The sequence below is a fragment of the Diprion similis genome, chromosome 3, assembly GCF_021155765.1.
Source record: "Diprion similis isolate iyDipSimi1 chromosome 3, iyDipSimi1.1, whole genome shotgun sequence".
NCBI classification, from domain to species: Eukaryota; Metazoa; Arthropoda; class Insecta; order Hymenoptera; family Diprionidae; genus Diprion; species Diprion similis.
The window spans coordinates 6,577,605-6,594,334 of record NC_060107.1 but is presented as its reverse complement, the minus strand read 5'-3'; the positions used below and the strand labels follow the sequence as shown (position 1 = coordinate 6,594,334).

The 16,730-nt window shown below is 38.1% G+C and overlaps 3 protein-coding genes across 3 annotated transcripts; 1 reads left to right on the top strand and 2 right to left on the bottom strand.

The window, feature by feature from the left end:
- Positions 1 to 574: 574 nt before the first annotated feature.
- Positions 575 to 5,226, bottom strand: LOC124404654 (hemolymph lipopolysaccharide-binding protein-like). Its single transcript, XM_046878989.1, has 4 exons — positions 5,184 to 5,226; positions 2,940 to 3,113; positions 1,424 to 1,505; positions 575 to 977 (listed from the first exon to the last, which is right to left on the bottom strand). Exons 1-4 carry the CDS (start codon positions 5,224 to 5,226, stop codon positions 575 to 577), a joined length of 702 nt encoding a protein of 233 aa, XP_046734945.1.
- Positions 5,109 to 8,429, bottom strand: LOC124404217 (tetraspanin-33-like). Its single transcript, XM_046878167.1, has 5 exons — positions 8,039 to 8,429; positions 7,415 to 7,618; positions 6,847 to 7,020; positions 6,571 to 6,702; positions 5,109 to 6,011 (listed from the first exon to the last, which is right to left on the bottom strand). The coding sequence occupies exons 1-5, from the start codon at positions 8,123 to 8,125 to the stop codon at positions 5,775 to 5,777; spliced, it is 834 nt and encodes a 277-aa protein (XP_046734123.1). The 5' UTR covers positions 8,126 to 8,429; the 3' UTR covers positions 5,109 to 5,774.
- Positions 8,430 to 11,820: 3,391 nt separating this feature from the next.
- On the top strand, positions 11,821 to 16,689 carry LOC124404195 (protein scabrous). The gene is made up of 3 exons (XM_046878140.1): positions 11,821 to 12,093; positions 13,074 to 13,413; positions 15,101 to 16,689. Exons 1-3 carry the CDS (start codon positions 11,864 to 11,866, stop codon positions 16,406 to 16,408), a joined length of 1,878 nt encoding a protein of 625 aa, XP_046734096.1. The 5' UTR covers positions 11,821 to 11,863; the 3' UTR covers positions 16,409 to 16,689.
- The last annotated feature ends 41 nt before the right edge of the window (positions 16,690 to 16,730 follow it).

The window sequence follows — 16,730 nt, the reverse complement described above, 5'->3', positions numbered from 1 at the left end:
TTTACGGAGGGGGCACTTCACGTGAAGCGGACAACGAAAACAATGTGGGGTTCTGAAATCCGTTAATATTCGGGCTGATTGTACGTATACTTCTAAAAGGTGAATATATATAATTTTCGAAGATTAAATACGTGTAAACATAAATGTACATTGGGAGGATAATTGCAAACCTTTTATTTAAAAATGTCAGCATAGGACTCAAAGTGACAATGCATTTTTATATTAGCATAATATACTTGCTGTGGTTAACTTCTATGTAACATATTAGCTCCTTATTCTACGCAAATTTGGATTCTCGAAGAACGACTAAAGAATTGGAGTATCTATTTTGCGACCTAATTCTTCGTTTTGTAAGCGCTGGTCACTTCGTTCATACTGGGTACAAAAGTCGGTGAAGCCAATAAAGCGAAGTACACGCCTTAAAGGCACTGAATTAATTTCAAAGTCCGAGTATTAATTTTTGTCAACGATTATATTTATATCGTTCCTAAAACACGGTTCCCTTATAATATGTTATTTATAAATGGCATAACATCTGCCAATACAAATGGATTACTCCTGCTTGATGTCTTCGTTATAAGACTGGTATCTCGCATATAAAACCCAACGGGATATCGCAATTGACATCGTTGAGTTTGCCAGTTCTTTTGTACAAGGATCCGCAATGTTCGTTATTATGCCAATTGTCTGGTTGTCCATCTGCCCACTCGCTGAAACCAGCTTTCTCTAATGTCTGACTGTGAATGGTCACAAATTGGCCTTGCCGAAAACGGTCGTGAAATCCAATGGCGGCAAACTGCTCACTAGTTGATCCAGTGATTGGCGGTGCATTTCTGAACAACTCGCCGACTACATTCGCCTCGGCTTTAGAGTTGAGAATGGCCAAGTATCCGCCTTCCTGGTTGCAAATCAAACGACCCTCGTTCCACGGAACAGCTCGCGTGTGAACTTTGTAACCGCCGATACCCGGCGTGTACCTGCGTCCGTAAGACATTCCGAAAACGGAATAGAAATTTCATAAACTTTTGTCACGTGGAATGCACCACTTTACACTTGTTAGAGTAAAGAAATCCTTATATTCGCACGTATCACAAATCTTATTTTCTGTGCTATCTCGTATAAAAAATGAGAATATTGTGTAGTTTGTCTGAGTAGTAGTGCATAGAAATCGATTTTAAAGCACTAGTGCTCATAAAACATACACAGTAGGCAAATTGTGACAAAGGTAGTGCAGAAAATGTACCGTGTGTCCATGAAGTAAGCGCGCACCTATGCGCGTGGATTAAGCAGCCATCGAATACCAATCGTGACTATCAGAAAATGTCCCCAGGAGCCCACTGTTGGCTGTGGGCACTTTCCTCATGGACACCCGGTATATTGCCTATGTTAGTCTGTCTGTTAATTGTTAAGAATAAAGGCTTACGTGTAATCGTCTCTTCTTTGTAAATATTGATTCCACGGCACGTAGGGCGGCCCCCACAAATAATTGGAATCCCAGTTGCAATCTGTACGTAGGAATTACATATATATTGAAACAGACTCCCGTTTTGAATAAAATGTGGGTTCGTGAGCTTAGTTAGTAAACCAATGAAAGGCGAAATTAAATGCTTGGAGATAAAAGCATTTTAATGTAAGTAAATGTTTTCAAAAAGGGCGATTTCACACATTGTAACAATATCTATAAATAACTAAGAAGGAAAACCTGAGGACGACCCTGCACCTATTCGCCTGAAATGTATTTGTCAGTATTCACAGTTTCAAATATGTCATCGATTATCGCGGGAGTTTAAATTATAAACAAATACAATACTAATTGCAATTAATTATAATAAATGTACTTAAATTACTATTTAAAACGATGAACGAAAAAAAAATTATTCTACTACACATAGGTATATAATAAGTGCGAAATCTACCCTATGGTACATGTACCATAGTACATCTATTTTGAATTCTGGAGCATAAATCTGTTGGCTGCAAAGAGAAATAAATAATATAGATATAATATTAGTAAACAATTAAGAGTTGAACGATGCACGGTAAAAGCAAATTTTAGATCTTTCAATTGCTGTAATTCCCAGATCGTTATAGAATTTTTCTTTTTGAAATAATATGCAGAATTTTCTTCGATATAAGCCTACGTTAAAAAAGCGATAAGGCAATGTTTCGTGTTTATCATTTGAATGTAAAGTCCGGTGAAAGTCACATTTTTTTATCGAGTCCATACCTAGATTATCGCGGGATTTTGTCGGGACAGATAGAAACAAAACCTGACAGACAGGCCGACAATTTCACAAAAACGTAAAAAACGTCTTTTATTATTTTATGATAAATCTACCCTTTCAAAAGGTATTCAAGGTCCTTAGTTGATTTTTGAGCTTAAATAATTTTTGAAAGAGTAGATTTATCATAAAATAATAACAGACGTTTTTTGTAGAACGTTCAATTCCTTACATGAATACCTTCTGTTCTTATCAGTACACTTATGCGTTGACGAGTTATGAAAAACTGCGAGTTTCGACTGACCATGAACCAGCCATTGAACTTTCTGATTTCCATTTCGTTTCGAACGGAAATAATACCGACAACAACAATGACAAGCAGGATTGGAATTACCATGAGCTAGGCTTTGAACTTCCCGTTTTTAAACTCGGTTCAAATTGAAACAACAACAACAACAACAACAACAACAACAACAACAACAACAACAACAACAACAACAACAACACCGATGACGACGACGACGACTACTTATACGCAATTCTGACCAAAAATATTCCAACACATTTTCATTTGACGCACAAATAAATAAACGGCAGAGATTCTACGAAATCGTAATAGTAAATTCGTAGAATTCATGCCATTTCTTTATATCTGTGTCAAATGAAAATGTATTAGAGTGTTTTTGCGCAGAACTACGTACAGAATGGGTCACTTACTGAATGTAGCTTGATGAAACCAGTTTACCGTAGATGGACAATTGGGTGGATTTTGTGCCATTGCCAATGTGACATAGAACACTATTTGAATCACACCAGGGATGATCGTCATGGCTGAGAGGTTTCGACGTCTCAAGTAGTCCTCACGAAGCTGACTGAGGCTTATTTCGGTACCTCGGGATTACCCAGTAACTGATGATGTGTACTCATTCTTTCACACCATATTTTTATCGCGATGAAATGACTAATACTGCAAATGTTTATTTATAACTGCAGACACTTTCATTGCTCACCATATGAGAAGGTAAAAAATTTACAAGGTCTTACTCAGTGTCAGACGAATCGCGTTTATGCGCATGAAATATGTTATTCGAAGTCCAAAGTTATATTTATGTATGATCGCGTTATTTTTTTCCCCCCTTTCTTTCTTATTTTTCTTACAATCATGTATAAAACCTACGCAATTCTGAAGCAGTACATCAGTGCGACTTTTTGATAATATAATCAACATTATCCTTATCTAGACGTGACAAAGCAATTTTGCCAATTTTTTATATTCAGTGTATGACAATACCGTATGTCATAGAATTTGAATAATAATTGACAGTATTTTTAATTATTGTAATTTATTTATGAAGGTGACAAAGAGCTATGACACTAATGTGGACTTAGACCTAGATAATGAACTACACATCTATCAATTGATAGTTTCCTTTTTAATTTATAAAAAATTTTAAATACAATTAGTAAGTATACAAAATCAAATTTTTCATGCTTATTGTCAGATCTTAGTAGAAAAAAAAAACAACTTAAAACCTCAAAACGCTCGAAATTTTTAATTCGCTAATAAATCTGCTTTGGCACTAGACTTTCCTTGATGCCGATTTAACAGTAGGTACGCTTAAGAAAGTTTAATTCATATTACAAAATTTTTTATGCCATTTGGACTGTCGGCAGCGATTATTTGTGCATGTAAACTGCATTTAAGATTTACAGTTATACAGTTTAAAAGTATATATAATACGTTCCGTTGTCAGACAGGTAATCAAAGTCAATTCAATACTAAACGTCATAATAAATAATTATCATTATATATGGGTGATGTTTGTAGTGTAGACAAATCTACATATAAATCATGGGTTCTACACCTAGAATGATGAACAATGTAATTGTTTACCAATGAGTTGAATTGATATTCGAAAAAAAAATACAATATGCCACAATTGATGCACAGGCATATCCCAAGATTCGACTACAGTGGTGCTTCGCGATAGTCTACCCATCGGGACTTAGTAATCCATAGAAATAGTTGTAGTTCCATAGTTCCAAATGAACACAAAGTTATAACTTGTGCAGTCGAAAAATAATCTGGCGACTATTAAGCATGTTTGGGTGATGAGTGATTATACAAACTGTGATTAGAAAAAAAATCATTGTTTTGAAGGAAGAATACCCAACGACTATTGCGGAGTATGGACTATCATAGATAGATCTGATACGTGTTATACTTTGTCCTCTATTTCGTCGGACACTATGACAAGGAACCACTATTTTGAATATTCAGGCTTCATGAGATGAAAAGATGTGCTACTTTATGAAGTAAATAACAACGTAACATTATATTTGAATCCGTTAAGTTGTTCCTTTTCCATAAAAAATACTGATTCTACTGTGTTTATTAGACGATTTTACAACACATTTTACCATCATACGGATAAGACAAAATATCTGGGTAAACTGAAATATCATGAATGAACTTCATGAATAGTATTATTAGTATTCAATTCTTTGAATACGAGTATACCTATTCAAGATTGATAGAAAAACATATTAATGGTAAAAAAGGAATTGCAAAATACAGTTGAGAAATAACATTCACTCGGTAGTATAGATGATATTGGTTGCCCTTGTAGCTTTGGGAAAACAGGCAGCTATAATTGTAGCAAACCCTACTATGCATGCTTTCGTTTGCTAGCAAGCTATTCAGACAAAGAGATTCAAATTTTGTACGAGCTTTGTAGATACGAGTTTTTGTAAATAGAAAGAATCTCACATTCACAGAAGATTAATATGAAATAATATGTATTTGAGAAAAACCACTTCCTCATAACTTCAATTTCAATATGTAACGAGACAGAATATTTATATGTAATGGACACAGTTTTCTCCCATCAAATATTATAATATTCCTCTGTCATTCAACAACCGAAAATATAGCCAGTTAGTTTTTCCTCAAATTTGTACCCGCTCCTCGAATACTTGAGGCATGTGTTTTAGCCATAACCATGTTTTGTAATATCTAATTATTAGAGTGTTTTTGTGACATATGTGACATAGTCTGAAAACTGTAAAAAGATAACAGATAAACAAACAAAGATAAATATTATACCCAAAACGCTAGTACTAGATTATTAAAAGTGGTTTTCAGTTTATGAAATAACTTACTTTGTAATAATAAAGAAAAATTAAAACAATAATCTAGGTACATACATACCAATTTACCATTTAAGTAAGAAAAAAAAAAGAAAAGATAAATGAATCAGGTTCGTTTAAAAACAAAAAGTAAATGACAACGTTCCATGAATACTTATACAATTCATGACATGAATTTAATTAGCTTTTGCCCAGATGTAAATGAAAGTAATTTCTGAAATAAAGGACTAATCTGATGAGGGAAAGAATGCAAAGGACATAAAGTGAGATGGCAAACATAACGAGTAGAGCCATTCGAGCATTTACACTGACTTCGGCTTCTTGGCTTCTGGATTGACAGCTGGCCACCTGCCTGCCATTCGAAGAGGTGATTTGGTAGCGGTAGGTGGCCTGAGGTCAGGCTCAGGAGTGCCAACGGGACTTTTGCAATTCGATCTGGCCTTCCAAAGTTTTTGCCAGATAAATTACAAATAACTGACTGAGCGCTATGCCCAAAGCTATACCAGCTATAGTGTACAAGTTACGTTCTGCCCAACTCCGTACTCTCTCTATACAGCCATTAGTCCATACTTTCTTGCTTGCTTCTGGAAGTGTCAAGTTTTGTGCCTTGTAGCCACACATAATGTTTACCAATCCACTCTGAAATTTAAACCATTGTTGAATAGTTACTGAATTGTAATTATTGATACACAAAAAGATATGAAGAAAATCTTGAGATCTTTGAGAAGGTAAAGTACGAGTTGTTAGGTGAGAGTCACATCTTATCGGACAGTGAGCTGAAGCGGAATAACTCGAATCAGATTTATTTCTGGTTCTAAAATTGTCACTTATGCACAATGTGCAAATTTTTCATACGTAGTAAACAACAGCAGTGTTTCTACACATGTAGCTGGGCTTGGGTTTAGCAACTTTTATTACTGCCCCCTCAACCGTCAACTTCAATTATCGTTAATGAATTTCACATGAAAAAGTAGGGATTTATTATGAACGTAGTTCAATCAGTGTTGTCTGAAATTCAATAAATTGTAACAAAGCAAAACACATGCACATTTTGCAAACTTAGTAAACAATTTTTTTCAATGTTTCATTACTTTAATGTTATTAGCTTGAACCATGTAGAAATCGAAGAAATCTGACAGTAAGTGAGTGGTTTGTTGTACGTTTTCTGGGTAGCTTAAGAATAATAAAACTGACTTACAGAAATGTTGGTGGCATTCATGCAACATGAAAATGGCACTCCACAGTTCTCAACACTTGGACTAGAGCAGTTGAAGTACTCATTCTTCGCCCAATCCCGATAGCCCTCACCACTCAGGCCGCAACATTTAAACTGTAAGGGAAGGTGCCAAGATGAGATATCGTCGTTTAAGCAACAGCTGTATTACATTTGTAAATTAGTGAGTGCTGAAAAGCTTTGATTAAGTTTATAATAATTTATAATAAAATTTGCATAGGAAAAAATTTTTTGTTTTACCTCTTTCTGTCCAAAATCTATGAAGTTTTGCAGATCTGGGTCTTCGCGGTAAGTTTGGATAATTTTATCAGTGAATGATTCTTCTAACAATGACTGCAAGGTGTGTGGGAATACAAATCCTACGATTGCAACTCCCATCTCCAGTAAAAAGAAGACCAATAGACACAGCGAGTACTAGATGAAAATTAATTATAAAATTATTTTCATTTTCAACTTAATTTCTTGCTAAAAGTAATAAGAGGAAAAATATCCAATACTAGTCATCAATTTTAAAAGCAGGACACGTTCTTGTATATTACAAGAAGACTTACATTTTCTTAACTGGTTGTAAATGTGTACGCGCATGTTATAGAAATTTTTATATTAATTAAATCATAAGCAGGGGTTCCTCTGGTTACGTATATACATATAATTTTTCAAAATAAAAGTTGGGATTTTCGTGAACACAGCAAGGTGCGGAAAAATAACGGAAATCATTTGCAAAAGCATATTGCGCATGCATACTTCACAATATAAGGTAAAATCTATTAGGTAAAATATTTTTAATGCAATATTTTGATATACTAACAAATTTAAGCAGGCAGGTATTTTCACGAAGAGCTCCAACACAGCCTGCAAAGCTGACAATAAAGACAACTCCACCGGCGATCACCATAACCAGCGAGATATTCAAAACGACATCATACACATTTTCCACTCGTACAGAACCAGTTGCCTGCCATTTGTCCACAAACGCGTAAAGGCCAACGCCTATCAGCAGGCCCCCAAACAGCTGGATAAGATTAAAAGTTATACCACTCGTTAGCGGTGATTATTTAATGCTAAGTGTTGAACAAAAAAGGGCGACTAATGGGCAAGATATTTTTTAAATGAGAAAAAATCTTGTTGGCACAATTCTGCTTTACTTTAGAAACACTTCTGTAGATTTTTCAGTATAACTGCCAAGCGTATGATGGTGTGTAAATTTGTGTAAAAATGACAAGATAATGGGGTAGTCAGTTTCGTGCGGAATTCAATATTGAAAAAATATCGATTTTCTGTTCATATAGGGTGGGTTACACTTTTACTTTAAATCTAAATTACAAAAATTTAATATTCTTTTGCAAAGTTATGAGAATTACTTGTATCTACGCAAGAATGGTGAACTATTGAATACAAATACGAGATAAAAAAAAAAAAACAAACAACGTACCCAAAATACGAAGTTGAGCATGAAAATCATGTATTTCACGCACGAACTTACGTACGTGAAGTTATTTGTACGTCGACGATTATTCATCGTGAGTTAAATATTGGCTGAGAAATTATTCTGCTTTGTTTCTTCCGAGAAACCCGATGATCTGTCCGTCAAACACCCCACCTTAAACCACATACACTCACAATTTATGAATACTAAACATCTTCGAGTTCTGCATTTACAGTTATTCGTCACGATGATTGCAATACTACTGCTTTATTCGTTAAACAAAACTGTAAATAATCCCTGATCTAACCACAATACGAAATGAATAAGTATCAGCGGACGTATTTTTGACAGCTAGATCATCCTGCACCATTGTGGTCCATATCCGCAGTTCCTTGGTTAACGCCTCGAACCATACAGATTACTCTAGAGTCACTAATTTCTCCCTAGTTTCTCGCATCAACACGCACTTTATACGTAGAGATTAGTCGTGGATTCTCGGCGCCTGCGCGAGTTCGCCATCTAGCCACAAAGAGTTCTCTGACATTAGTACCACGTATTATCCATTAGGTGGCGCATAACTTCCCTGAATTTGGTTCCAGCGGTAAGGTGCGTTGTGAACTATTGCGGGCGCGCGAGAGTAAGATTTCAAACCTTCGATCTCTTGTAGGTCACTAGCTACATATGGCTAGAATCATGCAGAAAACGCTATCGAAACGTAGCATTTGTATTGAAATTTTGTACAATTTTATACACGTTTCTATATGGTTCTGAGGGAGTACAATAATCACGCCTGCTCAAATTGGGGGGGGGGGGGTCTCGCTAAATTACATTTAAGGGGAGGGGGAATCAATGAAAATCTTACGTCGACGTTTTAATTCTGTCTAATAAAACGAAGCAAAATACATGAGCATATGAAATTTTAATGGTTTAAGCATTATAGAGTAAATCTCACGTGAGGGGGAGGGGGGTCCCGCCATATTTTACCAAATCTTCATCAAAACAGGTGCCCAAATTTAAAAAAAACCTCACGTAATTATTAAACGTTCTCTTTTTGTATTCATCCTTCCGAATCTATATATACGTACATAAATAAGTAATTTCAACCAGAGAGGTAAACTAGAGGTTTTTAACTCTGCAGCGTAGTTCAAAACCGCTATTTCTAAAGACTGACCGAAGTTTCGGTTTCTGCCAGTTTCAAAGTAATTTCCTAATAAATTACTGTCTTTCATTCAATATAATTGAATAATATATTACAAAGCTAGGAAAAAGACTAGATTTTAAGGTATGATAAAAATTTAACTGAATTTTAATTCAGCTACTTAAGTTTCCGTTTCGATTACGGTTTCGGCCGAAAGTACAAGAGAAGCCGAATAATCGGTTACAGTTTAGGCTGAAAATTGTGTTTTGGTCGGACACTATCTATTTCGAATGATTCTGATTGTGAACAAAAAACAGTCGAATTTTATGCACTCCATGATTGCGATTAATGAGTAATATACTGGAATCAATGAAAAAAAAAAAAAAATTGAGGTCGACAACATCGAACTCGTACACACTTGAGGACCTCTGAGGAACGCTACCTCATAGCGCACCTGGCAGACGGCAGCCAGAATCTGAACATTCCAATTTTTGCCTCACAGAAAAACAAAAGTGTCACCGTGTACCCCTTTGGTATACTACCAAAGGGAAAGGTTTTGTTCACGTAACGTAACTTCATGATAATTTATTTAAGAAAATCGGATGAGCTACAGCGTTGGTACACAGTCAGAAGGTTTTTTTGTGCTCAGGTTCTCGCTCATAAATAATCGGATTAATAAGTATTATCCTTTCCTGTTAAAAAATTACCAATATAATATTAGAATGTACAATATTCAAATTTATTATTGATGTTCGATCGGACAAAATTTTTTAAGTATTTTGCCAGACGGTGCAAGCCACCGTCATTTTTCGCGTGTTGTTGCCTAGAAGAGGATAACATATCTTATTAATTACAATTTTTGTTACTTTTTCTGATACTCTCCATTCTTCTCAAATTTTTCTCATACCCGCAATGGGATTAGGCTGTATATAACAAATGAAATGATGCATTTTTACGTAGGTCGGCAACCGCGATTTCCTTTTGCTGTCGCGATAATTTTTTTTCAAACATTCCTATTCTTCCTTTATTTAAAAGGCATGAATAAGGTTAAACCTACAGTTCAAACGCGTTTCGAGCAAAAGGATTTCGCCATAGGTATCGCCATTATCAGGTGCTGTAAAATTGCGCTTAAAAACTGCAATGCTATAGATCTGTGAAGACCGTTCAAACTATCTGTTGTTTCGGTGAAAATACCTCACCTCCAACAGCGTGAAAGTTATTGTTTTCTTACAGGGTATGTTTTTCACGGAACAGCCGGGGTTCGAACATCTGCCGCACAGACAGATGAAAAGATTTTTACCCAAACTCTGTAGCCGAGGGGCGCCGGCGGTCCGGTTAGTCGAATCATTATTTACCCGATGCCTCGGCTCGCATCGCTGGACGGGATGATTTTGACTCGCATGCCGGTCGGTGCGGGTAGATGGTCCTCCTGGCTGCAGCGTGAAGTTGCCTACGAGTGGAGGCTTAACTATACCCTGTGGCGCAGAGAATAGTATGGGGGGGAGGGTGGTTGCCGAGGGCCGTTCGACGCGTGGCGCGCGCGTGCGCTCGCTCTTTACTTATTGCAGAGGCTACGTGCCAAAGCTACAACTACAGTGAACTAAGGAGAATATCCACGTAGGAGGGCCTACTTTGATGATGGGGCAGCTGGAAGGCCAGAAAAAGTAATGCCTACGTCTACACAAATATTTTTCAATTAATTATAAAACTCTGTAAACATTGGTTAGGCTGCAAAAGCTAACTGTTTGATAGGGCCGCAAATATTTTTTAAATCAATTATAAAAATCTATGAACATGGATCGACTAGATTTATTCTGAAGACGCAAATTATTTTTTTTTACAGCAGCAGCAATACCCCGAAGGTTGGGAATCAACTTCCATAAATTTAATTTGAATTCAGATTTACACGAATGAAAATCACATATATTGAAGATAGAAACGTTATTATTGTAACGATTCATGCCAGGGAGAAACCGTTAATTCGTCGTTTTGGAACTGTTTGAAATTCAGTAAACAGTAATAAAAACAAAATACACTGATATTTCGAAGTCTTAGTTCCTTAAAAATCATCGTAAAACTAAGAAAATACTGATATTTTCCCCAATGTTTCGTTACGATAACTTTACTCACTTCAAGCTCGCGGATGAAGGCAGTTGTTCGATCTTGATTACGAGGGGAAAATCGGTCGGAGAGTCAGAGTGGGTGAATAAAGTCTTTACTTGGAGTTAATTGTCGTCGGTAAGACGTTTAATCAAGTACGAGCATATCCGTGGTACATTTCGGTATACCTGCAATCTGTGGCGGCGATGGCAGGCCGCAGGAGTTTGGGATCGAGATAAAACAGGTCTGTGATGCGGAATGGGGTTCAAACCGAGGTAGGTGGGGATGATACTTAGGTAGGTACGGAGGATACCGGGACGCCCGGTGTTGTAGAACACCTGCTCCGCGGAGCTCCACGGAGCCGTAACGGCGCGGGCCCTTTGTCCAGCCGCTAATATAAGCTCTCCCTCGGCTATAGCGGTGTCAGTATGCCCATGGCGTTCAGGGTTTCAATCTACCATTCAGTCGAATGAGAATATACCAAGCACAGCTTCATACTTGATGAAATAATTGTAACGCGATTGTAGGCTTTCGCTGTAATCAGAAATAGTTGCAGAGTTCGCGAAAATTGTTGTACATCACATTTTTACGGTATGTGGAAAACAACGGAGTGGTTGGTTTTAGTTTTAGTGATGATGGTTGTAACAATTGGCACAACAGCCAGTGAAGATCTTACGATGACGGTTAAGTTTTTGCAAGAACAAGTGGAGGCGCTTTTAAGTCATCGGCAAGAAGAGTACAATGCTTTGGAAAGTAGCCTGAAGCGCGCCATTGAGAAAAACACGGAATTGATTGTACTGAAAAATGAAGTCAAACAGTTGAGGTATGGATAAACTGATTACTAAAAAAATAGTAGCTTAATTTAAGGCCAAATGTCGGGGTGTAAAATGATATGAAATTGCAGCGTACGTCCGACTAAATGCTTGAAAGTTAGTTCATCACTGTTGGTGTGTTTATCTGACCCAATAGAAGCCACGTGCATATTAGCTTCAACTAAAAGTTGGGCAGTACCAGTATGGACGATTTTTCATTATTATTTATCAGATAACGTTAACTACATTTTAAATCGAAAAATATTATATTAGAATTGTTTTTTTCAAAAATCAGGTATTTTATCTTTCGCATGAACAACACTCGTGCCATTAATCCAAATGTAGAATAGGGGTTGGCTTCTAGATGACGTATTTAAACAGTTCAATTACCCCTTAGCTACTAGAAACAGTCTTCGACAAGCCAATATGTAGTTCAGAAATTATTGTATTGTAAAAAGGCAAAAATGAAAGTCAAGTTACTAACGATTTGATGTTTAATTCGGAGTGCTATGTGTACCTATAATGGATCCAATGGGTAGAATATCCTGAAACTGAGACACCAAAAAATAAATTTTGGAGGATTCTAAATTTGTACGTTTTATATTGTATGTATCTACGAAGATGATGAGAAATGACATCGTATTCTCGCGCATCGATAAAAATTAGTCAGCTGCTTAATTTAGCAATAACGATTATGTGCCAAGATAATTTTCATGAATTGGTCGCACAAGTAGATGTTCATTTTGCTGCTTCTATTAGCTGACATTGACAAATTCATTTAGAGCGTTGATTGTGATCGATTGATAACCGTTGAACCATATATAATATACGCCGTACAAAAATATTCCAGAAATATTTACCATCCATACTTGTAGAAAGTATATTTTATACGTTTTTTCATCGAATTTACCATTTTTACGCTATCTTTCTAATTGATTTTACAAAAGGAGTACATCGTAATGCATGAAATACATAATGATCGTTTCCGCAGGAAGGAAGTGACGCTACTTCGCGGTGGAAGTGGCAACGAAGCGAAGAATGAAAAGTTAAGGGTACGCTGGTTGGGGAGCGCTGTAACTGAACTACAAGCCGAAGTTGCCGAAGTACTCAGAACGAGAAACGCTAGCGAGGAACTTGCCGAGCGTTCCAGGATGCGTAGCGAGTTAACTCTTCTTCGTGGTGACGTAGCCGAAGTCGGTCGCGGGATCCGAAGCCTCGGAGTAAGGATCACGCGTATCGAAGCAACCCTGGGCACGATGCGCGTGGATATCGGGACGGTCAAAGAACGATCCACTCAGATTTCGCGCTCGTGCGCGGACGTCGTTAGTCAGGTAAACCTATAATCTAATAAAAAATCGACGCATCCTATAATTTTCAACACAGCAGAATCTGCAAGGATGCGTAAAAAGGATATTTTTATGCTTGTTCCACCCCTCATTCCATTTACTGATATCTTGGCAGATCACTGAGATAGAATTACAACTTTTGACAACCAACAATGTGTTATGATCTTATAATTGCAAACTAGAAAATTAAATTCCTGTACCGAGCAGGGTAACATAGAATGACCGAAATGTTTTCACTCGTACGCCTGAATTATACAGTGTATGTATGAGTTGCTTAGAAGTTAGCGAGCCTTATACGATCCGATCCGCTTGAAAGTTGCACAGAATTGCATCCTTGTGATCCGCAACGCGACAAGTTGTTCTTCTAATTTCGTTTGACTTTCCCCCGGCGGTTGTGACCAGCTCGTGTTATTTGCCAGAGTACAGAGGCCTTATTTACATGAGGGCAGAGTACACCTGCCGGGCAGCAGGCACTGGCAGCCGGCCCGTTCGATTCTTTCTTTTATATTTTTCGTTTTGGCGGGTAGCAGCTGCCGCAACATGGTTCCCCTTTTCTCCCTGCCCTGCGTTCCATTCCGATGCTCGACCTACCCATACCCCCGTTGCACCTTTCCAACTTGCAGGGACGATGCGTGGTACGAACGCATTCCCCCCTCCCGCCCCTCGGTCCGCATCACTCTCAACTGCACCTGGCGTGTAGCCAGCCGTATCCCATCGCTCGTCATCTGCTTAATTTACCTGCGTCGAAGAACACAGCTATGGGGTAAAGGCTTTGACGATTGCTTATATTATATATAGTCCCTTCGGCCCCTATTTTACACCGGTGGTATACCTAACACAAATTCTGTGGGTATTAGCAGTGCTGTGAATCAAACATTGCACATTGCACTTTTATGCCTGTGATCGTTACTGCTATACATATACACATTGCATTTCTTTCACTAATTATCATGCGTGTACTGCACTTTTTCGTACAGGTATACTCTCGCATTTACTCTGGTAAAATCTTCACTCAGCATTGCGGACAAATTTCTCGGACAATATTCATGTTCGTCTTGCGAAAGTTTAATTGGCAGAGTTTAAGCAATATTCTCTCTCGAAACATGCTTCTCCGGCTTTCTCTGAAGAAATATTCATGAGCGCTGAAACATTCTCAGTTAAAATCTGATTAGTATTAACGGACTTACTCTGGAGTTTTCTAAATAACGTAAAAAACTATCAATTTGTAGAAATATTTGGTGTATTCGCGAAAATCTTTAACAATCTTGGATAATATTTTGTTAACACGTAGACAGGCTGCTTCCCTAAAAAAACTAACGCATTTGTTAAAATCGGTCCCGGCAAAGTTTAACAAAATATTAAGCGTCAGACGCGAATTTATCGTTTACCTACGGGATGCCATATGCCATATGGTATGTAGTGGGATGCCAAGTGGGTTATACCTCGACTCGCAGGCGGATCGAGCATTTGACTTCCCAATAATTTCACGGTGTATCCCCTCACTCGAGCCACCCTGCGCTCTGAATTTAATTGGGTTCGCACTAGACCCACGTGCTCAAAAATGACAATAATGATTGTGACCATGTATAGATGGATAATTATGACCGTCCGTGCATAACGTATTTTTGGATCGTCAGTATGATCTAACGAACTGTTTATTTTTTTGTTACAGATGTCAAGTGTCCAGATTGAAATGAAATCCTTGAAATGCCGACCTGAGCTATCTATGCACTACAAGGATAACCCATCTCTCCAGCACAATAATATTTACAACGAGGTCAGAAGACAACACATCAATCACCACACGCGCCATAGTCTTTTACGAGCGTCGTCGAATCGTTATATGGAAGAGCGTCTGATGAATCTCGAGCGTAAGATTTCAATGGTGTCTCGGAAACGCGGACTCGTTGAGAAACGTGTGATATACGAAAATCAAGATTATGTAACCAAGCATTTAGCCGCCTTAGAAAGCGTTCAGCACAGTTTTTCAAAACAATTATTCAACATATCACGCGAAGTAACGGCTGTGTCGAAGTTAAGGGAATCGATGGTGGAACTGTTCGAATCTGTCCAAGCAATCGAAGACAAAGTTGACACCAATCAACCGGATATGAAACGAGAAATAGCACGATTGGATGTGAACGCGGCGAAGAAAGCAGCAGAACTTTCTCTGACGCGTGAGGAACTTGGAAATTTACGGCGAATGGTGCAAGCTCTGAGCGTAAGTGCTTCCAAACTGCAAGAGAAGAGCGACCAGCAACAGGAAATGATTGGGAACATAAACGGTACTTTGGCGACCCTCGATTTGACCCAGTCTTTGGATACGGCGACGAACATCACTCACGAACTGGAGCACGTGGAAGACCAATACAGACTGATAGTCGATGCTCTTCCTGGAAACTGCAACGACAGAGATGGACTAACTCTTTTTGCACCAGGCCCAGGTGCCCCTTTGCTCGCGTCTTGTAATAAAGGATGGTTAGTCGTAGCACGACGAATCGATGGAATGGTCGAATTCGATAGATCTTGGAACGATTACGCAACAGGGTTCGGATCACCGGTCAACGAATTTTGGGTCGGAAATGAAGCGCTGCACCGACTGACAAGAGATAACTGCACGCGATTGAGGATTGATCTCGTTGACATCTACGGCGGGCACTGGAGGGCGGAATACGAATCGTTCAGGGTCGATTCCGATGAGGCCAACTACAGGCTCCATGTTTCGGGCTACTCGGGAAATGCTACAGACGCATTGTCGTACCAGAATGGAATGGCTTTTAGTGCGAAGGACCGAGACTTGGATATAAGCTCAACTGACTGTGCTGCCAATTATCACGGCGGTTGGTGGTTCAGTCATTGTCAGCACGCTAATCTCAATGGTAGATATTCTTTGGGACTCACGTGGTTTCAGTCACCCACTAACGAGTGGATGGCTGTTGCATCCTCGGAAATGTCTATACAACGTAAACAAGAATGTTGATACGTCCAGGTATTCGGAGGCTGATTTGTGTGCGGAAATAATACGAAATCATTAATGTTGAACCATGTCAGGACTTAATTAATAGTACTATTGTATCTAATTGTAGCAAAAGACACTGCAATCGATACAAGAAACACGTTTTTTTTTAATAATATAGTAGTAGGAGTTCACTAGATCCAATCAATCAGCAAGTGGTGATTCTCACCGCGCTTGAGAGATTGTTTGCTTTTGAGTAATTATTCCAACACATCGTGCCTAAAGAATTTTTTCACTACCACTGATAAGTACTCTAAAATGGCATTCTCGATATTTTTAGTTTCAT